Consider the following 14,833-nt stretch of genomic DNA (forward strand, 5'->3'; position numbering starts at 1 on the left):
CCCAGGGCCTTGGCACATATGCCCCGTTCTTTCTTGGATGATTTCTCTCTGTTTTGTGAACTTCCTGGTGAGATACGAACAAACTAATGACAGAGTAAAAGTACCATTCCACCAGAGTCCAGCCTGGCCTTACTTACCGAGAGCAGGTAACCCCCAAAACAGCCAGGCCACAGAGAGTCACCTCAGCACTGGATGACACTTTCTCCATAGCTACAAAGATAGAGTCGTCCCTTCAGCTCACATCCCACACTCTACCGTGAGCCCACGCGTAGTTGGGTAGGCGTAGGAAAGGCGTGATGGGACTCTCAGGTGTGAGATCTGGTGACCCTCCCCAACCCCTTCCTTCAGACCCCTTCGAGGTCTGGTGACCCTCCCCAATCCCTTCAGCATGAGGGACTGTCATCAGGCCTGATCTTGAGAGTCTCTTGCAAGTAAGTACTCAAGGATGCTTTGGTGGCCGTGCTAATTAATGGCTGCCAGGCTGGGAGGACAAGCCCCTTTACCTATTTCTGTTTGTTGCTCAGATTCCCAGCATGACTCCCTGGTCAGGGTGAGGCACTTGGTAAAAGTGCTTTCGAATGAACCGTGGGGCTTTTCCTTAATCAGCTATCTGCCTCCCATTATGCTGATGAGGTAACCGAGGGCAAACCTATCCAGGGTCTGGAGCCAGTGATGTAATGAAACCAGGATCTGTGGGGCGCCCTCTTTGGACTTCATCAGCCTCTGCTCTGTAGAGTGGGGATCTGGCGCGGCAGAAGTGTTCCCCAGGTCTTTAGGTGACGCCCTTGTCTCTGTTCCCCCTCAGGATGCAGTGCTGAGCCGGTTGTGGTCCCTGATGGCCCTCGCAGCGACTCCGTGGAAGGAAGCCCATTCCGTCCTTCACACTCCTCCTCGGCAGTGTTCGATGAAGACAAGCCGATAGCCAGCAGTGGGACTTACAACTTAGACTTCGACAGCATTGAGTTGGTGGATAACGTTCAGAGCTTGGAGCCGTGCTCTGCTGACTATAAGGGTCAGGAGGGTAAGGTGAACGCACGGAGAAAATCCACCGAGTCCGTGCCGCCCTCCAAGTCCACGCTATCCCGCTCGCTCAGCCTGCAGGCCGGTGACTTTGACGGGGCATCTTGCCCAGGCAGCCCTGAAGCCGGAGCCCTTGGCACAGATGCGTGCAGCACAGGATCCAGCAGTGCTTCCAGCACTCTTAAGCGAACTAAAAAAACGAGGCCACCTTCCTTAAAAAAGAAACAGGCCACCAAGAAACCCACAGAAACCCCCCCAGTGAAGGAGACACAGCAGGAGCCAGGTGAAGAGAGCCCAGTTCCCAGTGAGGAGCACTTAGTGGTGCCAGAGACAAAGACGGAGTTGGCCACACCTGAGGGCGCTGGTTGCACCTTGTCAGAGGAGACGCCCCTGGAATCCGCTGCTGTGCCCACAGCCACCTGTCCTCTGACTTTGGAGAGTGCAGAAGACATTAGCCCTCTGGTTTCTGGAGGTGGCCCAGTGCAGAACTCACCCCCTGTGGGGAGGAAATCAGTGCCTCTTACCACAGCCCCCGAGGCAGTGGAGGTGACCTTATCGGAGAGTGGGGGGCAAGAGGACCTGCCTGCCAAAGGGCTCTCCGTGAGGCTGGAGTTTGACTACTCTGAGGACAAGGGTAATTGGGACAGTCAGCAGGACAGCGCCCCTCCCACCAAAAAGATAGGCAAGAAGCCAGTTGCCAAAATGCCCCTAAGGAGGCCAAAGATGAAAAAGACGCCCGAGAAACTCGACAACACCCCTGCCTCACCTCCAAGGTCCCCTACTGAACCCAATGACATCCCTATTGCTAAAGGTACCTACACCTTTGATATAGACAAGTGGGATGACCCCAATTTTAACCCCTTTTCCTCCACCTCAAAAATGCAAGAGTCTCCCAAGCTGCCCCAACAATCGTACAGCTTTGATCCCGAGGCCTGTGAAGAGTCCCTTGACCCCTTTAAGACATCCTCTAAGACCCCCAGCTCACCTTCTAAATCCCCAGCCTCTTTTGAGATCCCAGCCAGCACCATCGAAGTGGACGGGGATGGGTTGAATAAACCCGCCAAGAAGAAGAAGACCCCCCTGAAGACGTAAGTTTTCAAGGAGGGAGGTGGCGAGGATTCAGAGTGGGTGTACGTGGCTGTGACCCTTTAGTCCTGTGCCTGGAAAATCCCCAGCTGCCCTGCATCCTGCCCCCTGTTGCAGTACTGACACCATCCTTGTGGCTGTTTCTCCAAGCAGGCAGAATATACATTCCTTTCTCTATGCAGCCTGGGTGGTATCATCTTCCCATCCTGGAATCCACAAAGTCCTTCATGTTTTGTCTTAAAAAGTCAGTGGCTTAAAGCTTTATGCCTAGCCAGTGGTGACCTTTCAACTGCAGGGGAGTGTGGAAAGTTCCATAGAAAAGGAGCAGGCCTGGCCACCTTCCTGTTGGTGGCTGACCTCTTTCTTGCCTGCTTAGCATATGGAAGTCTCTATAGTTGCAGACAAGATTGGTGCAACCTGGATGGGGAAACAGATGCCACAGTCCCTAGGAAGAATGACTTTTGTCCACAAACAGTTGCCCAAGACGTTGCCCCTAGACACTTTGTGTTGGAGCCCTGGCACTCACCCTGAGTAGCCTAACTTTGTCAGCCCTAAGTCCATTCCTATAACCTGAGGACCATGTGCAGGGTTGCTTCAGACATCCTGCCTCTCTTGGCAAGTGCTAACTGTAATTTAATCAGGGGCCCAGGGCAGTGGACTGAGCTCTGGGTCGGCTTGACTTGGATAAGACAGGGAGACACATCTGCATCAAATATTTGAGAGTCACTCAGGTTCCCTGGGAGGTGTTCTTTGGCAAGCAGACCTTGGCCTTGGCTTGCTCTACCACCAACTTAAAACAGTTGAGTGTCAGTCTGTCTCCATGTAATTTTTAGAGCTCTGTTCCTCAATCAGACCCTTCTTAGAGATTCTATAAGACCATATTAGAAATATAAATACATATATAATTTTTATTGAGAATAGATTTTTTTCATACAATATATTCTGATCATAGCTTCCTCTCTCCCAGATCCTCCCTACCTCCCCACTCACCTTAATCCACATAGAACTTTATATTTTAAAGTAGAATAATAATAATAATACACAGAAATGCCTGCACTTCAAAGCCATCACTTCTCGTTCTCGGAAAGTGAGTCACCGGGTAGCCACTCCCTTCTTCTGTACACCCCCAGTCTCGCTCTCTCCTTGGAAGGTTGGGGAAGCTGACCCTGCATCCTGGTCTCATCCTTTGTACGTATGGTTCTACTGATTTGGAAGACTCTACTGTGCAGAGGCTCTTAGGTGCCGGCCCTCCTGGTGGCCAGAAGCTGGAGAGGAAGCTGTATCCCAGCAACCCCTTCCCAGAAGGCTACGTACACTGTTGCATCCTGGAGCAGAATCCTCTTTGGATGGCTGCCACCTCCTAACCCACTAGTGCCCAGTGTCTGCAGATGTATCTTTTTGTCAGTTCCTCTGTCTGTCTCTCTTCTTTGTCTTCTTGTCTTAGGATGGTTGAAGATGTGATGTCTGTGTGTTCTCTGTTGTAAGTAAATTTAATGTAATCTGCCTCTTGCACCCAGTAGCGGGCCTTCTGCCTTGTTCCTGCTTGAGACCCCCTTTCCCTTCCTTCTCTGTGGTGGCTGCTGCGTTTCTGTGTAGAGTTTGGGAATGACGGGTGTAGCCACCCCCCCCCTTGATACCCCCCTCCACCCCCCGCCCCCCCCCCCCCCCCCCCCCCCCCCCCCCCCCCCCCCCCCCCCCCACCCCCCCCCCCCCCCCCCCCCCCCCCCCCCCCCCCCCCCCCCCCCCCCCCCCCCCCCCCGGCTGCTTGGCTGTGAGAACAGGATCAGCCAACAGCTGCTTGCTTGTTGAGAATGGAACCCTTCCCTTGCTTTTTTTTTTTTTTTCCTTCACATCTTCGTCTAAAAATCCATACATTGCTTTTTAGCTTCTCATTCCCTTGTTTTGTTTTAAGTTGGGCTGGTGGGTGATTGCTTGTTTGCGGTAGCAGGACACTTCCTTATCAGTCACTGCAGGAAGCCTGGCCAGAGACCGCTAAGGCTGGCTGCCTCTTGTTTCATTGTGAAGCATCACCATCCTGGAGGCCAGGCTGTGGTCCATTGCCAGAGGGCCTTGGGTCACATTCCTGGCCACTTAGGTCTAGGCTGGATGTTAACATGCCTAACCTATGCTTTTTCAGGCATCAATGTAACTGGCCACCTATATGCCTCTGTTCCTCTGTATCTAGGGCCCAGGCAGGGCTCAGGGCTCTGAATCTATGTGCCTTCTCCCTGCCCTTACAGGGGAAGCTGACCTGGACCCAGGCTTCTGGCAGCACCCGCCTCCCCTCCCCCCAGTAGCATGGGGTCTCCCAATTCTGTCCTATCCAAGCAGTTTCTTTAGTATTTTCAAGTCATGTAGCAACTACAAAAACATTATATATTTATATGCATGAATAAATATATGCCTTATGTTGGGGCTGGACTGTTGGTTTTTGTTTTTGTTTTTGTTTTTGCAAATGCCATAAATGCTATAAATAATCATTTATGGTTTATATATATATTTTTTTTTAATGATCAAATGCCATTGTTGGAGTGTTTTATTTGAGAGTACGCAGGAAGGAACTCGGGTGCCAGATTTCTCTATCCATGTAGCTAATATGGAAAACAGAGGAGTATGATGGGTTTAAAGGGAGGCCCCCCCCCCCCCGCCTCCTCTACACCTAAGATCTAGTTTTGCCTGGTCCTAAAACCATCCTGGGGAGGGGTGGAAACCAGGAAGGAAGGGCCTAGTTTTCAGATTGGGTCATTTCTGACTCTAGGAATGACCCCAAGAGCATGGTGACTAATGGACCGAATAGTTCTATTTATGCTAAAACCCATCCCTTCCTCCTGGGGCCCTCCAGTGGATGCCCCACCTCCATTACCTTGTATTAAGAAAGAAGAGGAAAGGGAGAAAGGAGTGTGGAACCTTGTCTGTTAACCACAGCTAGGGACAGACATAAAATACCGTCTTCCTGGACTCTGTCTTTCATCAGCCTACCCAGTCTTCCGGAGCAGAAGAACGCTTTGTGCTATGTGTTCCTGTGCCTACAAGGGGCTCATAGGATCCCCACAGGAGCCAGGACATGTCTGTTTCTGAGTGGCCTCCTCTGGCTATTCATTAAGAGCTTCGTCCCCTTACCCATGAGAAAATTGGATCCTGTTAATTAGTGTCATGAGCCTCTAGCCCCTCCCCCAGCCTCTGTTGGCTCACAGATTAGTCTCCCCACCACAACTTCACTTTATAAAAGTAAGAACAGTTAGTTAAATTTAGCTGCATTTTTTTTTTTTTTTCTGGGTCAGCTCTCCAAAATGGCTGTCTTGAAAGGCTTTCAGCTTGATGGGTCTTTCCCTTGGGGGCAAAAATATTATCAGTTTAAAAGTTGGAATAAGCTGCTGCCACGGACCCCGTTAGCTGCCTGGATCCCTTTAGCTGCCATGGACCCCTTTAGCTGGGGTTTGGTAGGTGGGAGGCATGGGAAGGCACCTGGTGCTTGGGAATGATCTGTGACCCTATGTTTACATTTCCCGTTTTATCTACAGTGACACATTTAGGGTGAAGAAGTCGCCAAAGCGGTCTCCTCTGTCTGATCCGCCTTCTCAGGTATGGTACTCTCTCGATTCCTTGAGTAACACACTGCTGAGCAGGGAGCGAATGCTGCTTTCTTTGCACCTACACACACCATGTACATGCACATACATACACACGCCGTGCATGAGTGCATATACACACTCGCACATATGACATGCACACATGCATGCACACACACGGAAAACTGGCCAGAACTCACTTTGGCAGAGATCAAGGCGTGTGCCGAGGGGAAGTAGCTGAGAAATTGGTTGAGAGCTGGGTTTACGGTAGGAATTCCTCTGGTCTATTCTGGCCATTTAACCATGGATGCAGTGAGGAAATAGGGGGAAACTGAATGCGTATCAGGAATAACATAAGGCTGTCATCAGACTTAGAGTGGGACAGTGAGAGAAGCTTACCCTTAAGAAGTGGCGGCTTGGGGCTGGAGAGATGGCTCAGTGGTTAAAAGCACTTGCTGCTCTTGCTGAGGATCCAAGTTCTGATCCTATATGCACTGGATGGTTCACAACTGTCTGCGTCAGGGTTCTAACACCCTCTTCTGGCCTCTGTGCATACTGCACGTACGTGTGTGTGTGTGTGTGTGTGTGTGTGTGTGTGTGTGTGTACATACATATATATGTATGTGTGTAGTATGTGTGTGTATATATACATACATAATACACACATGTATACACACACAGGCAAAACACTCATACACATAAATCTTTTGGGTTTTTGTTTTTTTGTTTGTTTGTTTTTTTGTTTTTTTTTTTCGAGACAGAGTCTCTCTGTGTAGCCTTGGCTGTCCTGGAATTCACTGTATAGACCAAGTTGACCTTGAACTCAGAGATCTGCCTGTCTCAACCTCCAAAGGGCCGAGATTAAAGGCGTGTGCCACCACTGCCCAGCCATAAAATCTTTAGGAAAAAGAAGTGGGGGCTTTCCCTCTTAGCAGTATTTCTAACAAGCTCATGCTATGTCTCCTACCCTCCTTATAGGCAAGGCGATCCTCAGGCAGCCTTGCTGTCCTCCTGGGTTGTAAGACAAATTGATCTTCAAGTCTGAACCAGCTTCAGTTGCTGGACCTTAGCTCCAGGCATAGGAGACCTCAGGCCCAATTGTAGCTCTCCCGGCTTGGTTCTTGCTGTCCTGTACAATGGCAGTAAAACCCCCTTCTCTCCTCTGAAGGACTGGCGTGAGGATGGTTAGACAGCGTTGCTGACAGAGACTTACTTACTGTTTCATTTTAAGACCGGGTCTCACATTAGCTCAGGTTGGCCTGGTACTTACTACTTTTAGCCCTGGCTAGCCTCAGTCTCTTGAGTGTTGGGATCACAGGTGTGAACCACTATACCGAGAGGCTTTTTGTTGTTTGCAGTGCTGGGGACTGAACCCAGGGCTGTGCATGCAAGGTAAGCACCGTACCATGGAGCCACATCTCCAGTCCTTGGAGAAAGGATCGTACACTATAGCCCAGACTAGTTTCACGGTCCCAGCAGTCCTCCTACCTCAGCCTGTCAAATACTAGAATTGCAGGCAGGAGTCACCATGTCCAGCTTTTAAAATTTTTAATGAACTCATTTTGATTAAGCCCACGGTCACTCCTTGAAATCAACCATCAGTAAAGGAGATCCATAGGGAAGGAAGGTATTTCCTTGAGGGGCTCTGTGGGTCAGAGTCCCAGGGGAGCAGATGGAGGGGTTTCCCTGGCTTGAGGGGGCGTGGCTCTGGGCCAGAGACTGGGTGAATGAAGAGGCTGTCCCTTCTCCTCACAGGACACCACTCCAGCTGCCACTCCGGAAGCGCCCCCAGCAATCTCTGCAGTAGTCCATGCCACGGATGAGGAGAAGCTGGCTGTCACCAGCCAGAAGTGGACGTGTATGACAGTGGACCTGGAGGCTGACAAACAGGACTTCCCACAGCCCTCGGACCTTTCTAACTTTGTAAATGAGACCAAATTCAATTCACCCTCAGAGGGTAAGCAACTCGGTGGCCAGCCGGACTCACACCTTGCCTTGGAGAATACTGTCTCTAGGGGCCAAAGAGCCAGAAAAGATACCTGTCAGCCAGGTAACCATTACCCGTGTGACGGTCTGCACACCTCCCACTGTATGCAAAGCTAAGGCTTGAGAGCAGCTGCCCCCTGATCCCATGATGCCTGCTGAGAACCAGATTAGAACCTTGTAACCCAGACCCTGAAACCTTACTTGCTTCTTCTTGGCTGTATGGCTTATGGTATCTTCTATAGTTCTGAAAGACACAGCTCCAAAGGAATGTCATTCACACTGAACTTGAACCGTAGGTCAACCCACCTATGGGTCTTTCGGTGCTCTCATTGTTCATGTCCCCTATAGGCTGGTCAGACAATATGGCCACACATTTTAATCAAGCCTGGAGCCGGAGATTTACCCCCCTGGCTTGCTGATGAGGACTCGGTTTCTTTGGGACGGTCCCTTGCACGTGTCTTATCTTGGTGTCTTCCTTTGTGCTGTGTATTCAGTTTCTGCTTTCTCTCTGGTAGTTGGGTGGGAGTAAGTCATGTATCTAGGGCTGGGGTGTGCGCAGTTGGTACAGGGTATGCATGAAGCTCATTCTCCACTACATGAACATTAGGTGTAGTGGTGCACATCTATACTCCCGGCAGCCTGGAAAGTAGAGGCAGGAGAACCAGAAGCTCACTCTCCCTTCCCCTCCTCTGCCTGCCTCACTCAGCCTTTGCCTGGCTATCCACTGCTTCCCTTTAATGCTTGATCTGGGGGCTGGTGACGCCGTGAGGAGGATGCGTGTGCACTTCTTGTTCACTGCTGGGCTGCTTGTTCACTGGAGGCAACAACTCTGATTCCTTTCCACATCCTCACACTTTGTGAACATCACAGGTTTGCGATAAAAGAAATGCAAGGCCAGGGCAGGTAATTACCTGAGTACCCGCTCAGTCAATTTGATCCTTGTGACAGCCATCATCTGCATGACGTATAGGGGCCTGAGTAAGGAGAGGAGCCTAAGGTCCCAGAAGCAGTGGGGACATCTGGCCACAAGCATCCTACTTGCCACTTTGATAGCACCTCCAGTTCTCCACTAGCTTACCTCTCTTAAGCTAGATAAGAAACGTCTAAGGGTCTGGAGAGATGGCTCAGCAGTTAAGGGCACTGACTGCTTTTCTAGAGGACTGGGGTTCAATTCCCAGCACCCACCATGGCAGCTCATAACTATCTGTAATTCCAAGATCTGACACCCTCACTCAGACATACATGCAGGCAAAACACCAATGCACATAAAATAAATTAAATAATTTAAAAAGAAAGAAAGAAAGAAAGAAAGAAACTTCTAAACAGCAGAGAAAAGCATTTAGAAACCAGCCTGGGCTTGGTATTGAGAATTAAAACACACTGGATCTGGCAGTGTGTTGGTTGTGTACTAAAATAGTTCACTAAACGTTTTTGACAATTGTCTCTTCAAAAATCAGCAAACAGGGAAGGCTTAAGGAGATGGCTCAGTGGGTAAAAAGTAGGTGCTGTGCAGATGTGAGGACCTGGGGTCAGATTTCAAGAACCCCTGTAAACACCTGGTGCACAGTACAAGTGTCTGTAACTGCAGCACTCTGACAGGGAGGTGGGGGCAGGGACAGGAGAATCTCTAGAAGCATAGTGGTCATCTGAAAGAACCAAACAAAACAAGAAAAGTCACCTTAAGCAAGTGAAAGGCAGAGAATGACAACCGAGGTCATTTGACATCCATGCATGCACTGTGGTGTGCACACACCCACAGAGAGAGAGACAGAGAGAGAGGGAGAGAGGGAGAGAGAGACAGAGACAGACAGAGATACAGAAGCAGGGGGGGGGGGGTGAGAGAGAGGGAGGGGAAAAGAGAATTCAGCAAATAGGCACATATTTAACTTTGAAACAAAACTCTTGTTAAACCTGTCTCCTCAGAAAATATCAGTAAAGATTTGGCAAGGGCTAATCAGTTTTAGCTGTTGGGTGGTAGAATCCGTCCACGGGAAGACACTGTGGCCTTGGAGCGTTGGAAGCGCTGGCCTTGCTGTGTCTGTCTCTGTAACACCCCCTGGATGTAGAACCCTCTCATCAGATTTTCCCTCTTGTTCTGCATATCAGACATCTGGGGGTGCCTATGTGATCCCCAGAATGAATCAGTTCAGGGCTGCAGCTGTGGTCTGAGGCTTCATCGTCCGGAAGTCACCAACCTCAGGAAATGGAAACACTGGGTTAGACATCATAATTACTATTTGAACACCCCTTTGCAGCAGTGCTAATTCTACAGGAGAGAGGAGTAAAGCAGAGACTGCCAATTCTGCACACAGGGCTTCGTTTCCTCCAAGCTTTGTGTTGGACCTATAGCTTCCCACGTCAAGACTGAGGGAACAGAAGCTCAGTTAGCGCGGGGAGGGCCTGGGGTGATCTGAGCATGCCAGGTCTGCCTGGCTTTGCGGTTCTATCCTGCTGTAGAGGTGAGGCTAGGTCAGGCTTCCTGCCTTCATCTGTAAGACAAGGGAGTGAGCTAGTCCTGTTCCCGACCTCCCTGGGCACACAAGCAGTGCTGAAGAGCTGCACATTGTCTTTGCTAGTTCAGAATCCCAGAGGACAGTAGTTTCGCGGTTACCTGCCAGGAGTTGCAGTGCCCTGTTTGGGTTGAGCGTCACCTTACTGTGTTGCCTCCAGAATCTCCCGGTGCTCCCACACGCTGAGATGGTTATGTGTGCTTTGCCCTTCTCTTCTGCACCGATTCCAGATGTGGTGGCGTGGAACCAAATCTGCTCTCTTAAGGAGAAGCTGAGGCAACATCAGGCAAGCCTGTCTCTGGGACCTCACCTGCCTTGGGAACCAGGAGACCCTGATAGCAGTTGCTTTCATTTTATTTTGTTTTCAGTTTATTTATTTTTATTTGCGTATGAATATGTGCTTACATGAGCTCATGTGCATCGTGTGCACGCGTGCCCTTGGAGTCCAGAGGAAGAGCTGGAGTTACAGGCCATTGTGAGCCAACCAAAGTGGGTGTTGGGAACCGAACCCCATCCCTCTGGAAGAACAGTGCGTATTTTTAACCACTGAGCCATCTCTGCAGACCTGAGCAGTTGCTTTAGACCCACAGAGCTGCATGGCCGTTTGGTGGCACCACCTCCCTGTGTACAACCACTTCAACCCCTTCTCTCACATCCAGCCGAGGGCAAGCTGTCCATCCGGGTGGGCCCCATGATTGTCTCATAACAGAGTCTAAGAAGGGACAGGGCTCTCTGTCCATCTCGCCCCCCCCCCCTTAATAAAAAACAATATGGGCTTAAAGAGAAATGTTAGGATGAGCAACCGTTAATTAAGGCTGGTCATAATCCTTCACATTTGTGCAATTCACTGTAGGACTTTTGTGTTATACCTTGTTTTTTTGTTCGTTTGTTTGTTTGAGACAGGATTTTTTTTTTTTTATGTAACCCTGGCTTTCCTAAAACTAGCTCTGTAGACCAGGCTGGCCTCGAACTCCTGCCTCCCGAGTACTGGGACTAAAGGCGTGCGCCGCCACTACCTTGTCATTTTATCCGGGACAGCGTGGCACTTTGGGTTTCATTTTTGTTGTTGAGTCAGTAGGTTCAGAGAAGTCAGCTCAGTTGACTTCGCTGGTCCTAGAAATGATGACCTTTCACCTCCTGCCCAGGACACTTGCCTAGCAAAGCTCTAGCCATTAGATTCAGGAAAACACTTAAGTCCTTTTTGTTGCTCAGTGTCCCAGTGTGAGGTAATTCTCCAAAGTGGTCCTTGGCTATGAGAGGGCTCTTTTAAAATAACTATGGACCTCTTCGGTATGAAATAGCTCCATCCTTCAGTGACTTAGCCATCCCTGAAGTTGTAAAAACAGGTACCACTTGGAGCGAGTGGTGGAACCCTTCCTAGCCTGGTGTGGCCTGGGCTGAAAAGGGGGGCTAATTGACTTGAATTACCTTGAGGCCTACTCTGTGAGGTTTAGAATTGAGAGCAAATGAGATTTCTATGTGTAGCCCTTAATAGTTAGGAAGAAGAAGAAAAAAAAAAAAAGACTCCAAAGCACATGTGCCTTCCAGTCCGAACATGGCAGAAGCATTTGGGTCGGCCCATGGCTGACCTGTGTGTGGACACACAGCTTCGTTTCCTTGGGACTCAGTCACATGTCTAAGGGCCCACACTCCTACCAGCAGGAAGCTTACAGGCTGAAGGTAGCTGAGTTGTGCCTCTCTGGATCCGAAGAGTGTGTCAGTGATGGTCCCCAAAAGCTCAGTGCGCCCACTGCTGGGCTGGGCCTTTCTGTCTTCCCTTTGCGCTCATCTTGCCTGTTTGTTTTCAGAGCTGGATTACCGAAACTCCTACGAAATTGAATACATGGAAAAACTCGGCTCCTCCTTACCTGTGAGTTCCTCCTATGCACTGGCCTGGCAGGGGCTTCTGTGGGGTCTCCATCAGGGCTTCTCGGGGTCCTTCAGGGTTGTCTCATTACATAGAGATGCCAGACCCTAATCCTAGGCTCATTGCTCCAGGCCTTGGGTTATGAGTCTGACCACCTTATTGGTAACGCCTTGTCCTCTCTCTTAGCTTCACACTGTAGGTCAGTGCCCGGATCCACCCGAGCTCTCTTTTAGGCCTTGAGCGTGGATAGACTCCAGGGTTCTGAGCCGTAGCCCCTGTTCTGGTGTCTGCTCATGTCCCTCCTGCCCAGCCAAGGAGAAAAAGGCCTTGCCATTTCTGTCTCTCTCTTTGAGAGTCTGCCTCAGTTACTTTCCTGTTTCTGTGATACAACGCTATGACCAAGGCCACTCACAGAAGGGTTAATTTGGGGGTTACGAATCCATGATAGCAGAGCAGAGGCACATCTTGAACCTCAAGCAGGAAGCGGTCTTTAAACCCTCAGAGCCCGCCTCCGGTAACTAACCTTCCTCCAGCAAGGCCACGCCTCCGAAACCTCCCAGACCCCATCATTTGAGGACCAAGTGTTCAGATGCCCAAGACTGTGGGGGACATCTCATTTCAACCCCCACAGTGCTCATCACTGCGGTCAGCGTGTTGCCAATCCTCGCCCCCCCCCCCCAGCCCCTCAGTTCCATTGTGAAGACTGAGAGCTTGGCTGACTGGCTCTGCATCCTTAGTACTGGGGTTTGTCACCATGAGCACTGAGGGCTGAACAGGGCACAGAGTAGTGCCAGCAGGTTATTCCCACCTTGGGTCTCCACAGGCTCTCCTCACCCACCCTCCTGCCTCTCTCCTAGTGGCCTCAAGCGTTCTCTTCCGGGAACTTGAGAACTGAAGTTGTTCCTTGTGAGGAGTGCTTTCTTCATGTAGGTGGCATACTCAGGCCACTGTACCCAGCTAATGTATGTGTGACTTTGATTCCTGCAGCAGGACGATGACGCTCCGAAGAAGCAGGCCTTGTACCTTATGTTTGACACCTCTCAGGAGAGCCCCGTCAAGTCTCCGGTCCGGATGTCGGATTCCCCAACTCCGTGTTCAGGGTATGACTTCTATGATGTGGCTTCGGCCAGAGGCCCCCAAGTCCTTTTATACCTTTCTGCTGTTTCTCTGCCTTCATTCCATTGCATGTCTGCGGGTAGCCCATAATTTAGTGTGTCCATAAGGCACAGGCATGTCACTTCTATTCCCCAGGGCCCTCTGTATGAAATAGCTGACTGGCAGCACCCTGTAGCAGACACACACACACACACAGACACACACACACACACAGACACACACACACAGAGAGAGAGAGAGAGAGAGAGAGAGAGAGAGAGAGAGAGAGAGAGAGAGAGAGTGTTCCAGCTCTGTATCTGGTAAGAGTTACTTGGGTGCCCTATGCCTCAATTTCCCTAAGTGTAAAATGAGAGGAATAAAGTGACCTCTAGGGGTTTAGGGAGATTAAAGGAGACTATCGGTCCCCAGAGCAGCCGCGTGGTGCACACAGGTCACCTGGCTTCCAGTTGATGTGTGAAAAGCCCGTATCAGAGTGCGTGGCACATGTGAAGTACGTGACAGACTTTTCTTATTAATCTGGTCATTAGTATTTGCATGCACACGTTCTAAATGAGGCCCTTTGTGATCGGGCGAGTATGAGGCGCAGCTCCGTTACCTGGGTCGTCACACCCCCCACTGGATGCCTGCCCTGTACTGAGCGGGATTCGAAGCTCTTGCTTTGGTTTCTCAGACTTAACCTGTGGACCCTGCCGACCAGAATCTGTCCAGATGGTTAGGTGTTAGTGATGCTGAGGGCAGTGATGTCGTCTCTCCAGGAATGGCCCCAGAGGGCGGGCACCATGCTGAGTGCATCTTATTTCATCTTCTCAAAGGTGCATATCTTCATATTCGAAAAGCAAAGTGGGTGTGATGCATAACCTCTTCTCCCAGAGTAGACAAGCAAGCTGCTGGCTGGTCCCTAAACTCTAGAGCTCAGTCCCCTTGACAAAGGCATCTGTAGTCTGTTCTTCCCTTGTCAGTTAGCCCTTAAATATAGCTGGACAATCACCTGCCTCTAGATGGGTAGCCACTGAAGATGTGGCCTTAGTCTCTCCTTGGATGCAGACTTGGAAGTCCTGGTTCTGATGGGGCGTTGTCTCTTTAATCAGGGCTTTCTAACAGACTTCAGTGAGTCTCCAAGGAGAGGACCCTCATGTTTTTGACTTTGTTTCCTCAGGTCAAGTTTTGAGGAGACGGAAGCCCTTGTAAATGCTGCAACGAAACTCCAGCATCCTGTCGCACGGGGGCTGGCCTCCAACCAGGAGCCTCTCTTGCAGGCGCCAGAGAAATCCTCCCAGAAGGAGCCAGAGGCCATGACCTTGGGCACCCCCGCAGAGGCGATTGAAATCGTAAGTGATGCCTGAGGGGTTTGGTGGCTTGGGCCCTCTAACGTGCTCACCTGGCTGTAGGGCTTACTCTGGCCCTAGACCACAGCAGTCAGCCCAGGAGACCCCACATCTCCCAGTGAGGGAAAGGCCTCTCGTTGCTCCCACAGTGACTGCCATTCTCAGCCACTGGCTTTATCCAGCTCAGGCTCGTTTTCCATTTTTCTCTCCTTGAAACTGAACCAGAAGAACAAGCGGGAGCTGTGACCCGCCAGCCCCCGCCCCTCTAGCCTATACAGCAAGGCAAAGAAGGGCGTGGAGAGGCACACCCTCCTTTGGGGGATCAGCTGTGTTTCTCCGGGTCTCAGAAATGGG

General features: G+C 50.5%; 1 protein-coding gene across 3 annotated transcripts in view; it reads left to right on the forward strand.

Moving 5' to 3' along the window:
- The window catches only part of Tacc2 (transforming acidic coiled-coil containing protein 2), a 75,413-nt gene that overhangs the window by 37,968 nt on the left and 22,612 nt on the right, over nucleotides 1–14,833 (forward strand). For all 3 annotated transcript variants that reach the window (XM_051145425.1, XM_051145426.1, XM_051145427.1), the window contains exons 3-8: nucleotides 806–2,108; nucleotides 5,628–5,688; nucleotides 7,431–7,632; nucleotides 11,980–12,041; nucleotides 13,026–13,138; nucleotides 14,311–14,482. In XM_051145425.1, coding sequence (XP_051001382.1) covers nucleotides 806–2,108; nucleotides 5,628–5,688; nucleotides 7,431–7,632; nucleotides 11,980–12,041; nucleotides 13,026–13,138; nucleotides 14,311–14,482 — 1,913 coding nt within the window. The remainder of the gene's footprint in view (nucleotides 1–805; nucleotides 2,109–5,627; nucleotides 5,689–7,430; nucleotides 7,633–11,979; nucleotides 12,042–13,025; nucleotides 13,139–14,310; nucleotides 14,483–14,833) is intronic.

The sequence above is a fragment of the Acomys russatus genome, chromosome 5 (assembly GCF_903995435.1).
Source record: "Acomys russatus chromosome 5, mAcoRus1.1, whole genome shotgun sequence".
Lineage (NCBI taxonomy): Eukaryota > Metazoa > Chordata > Mammalia > Rodentia > Muridae > Acomys > Acomys russatus.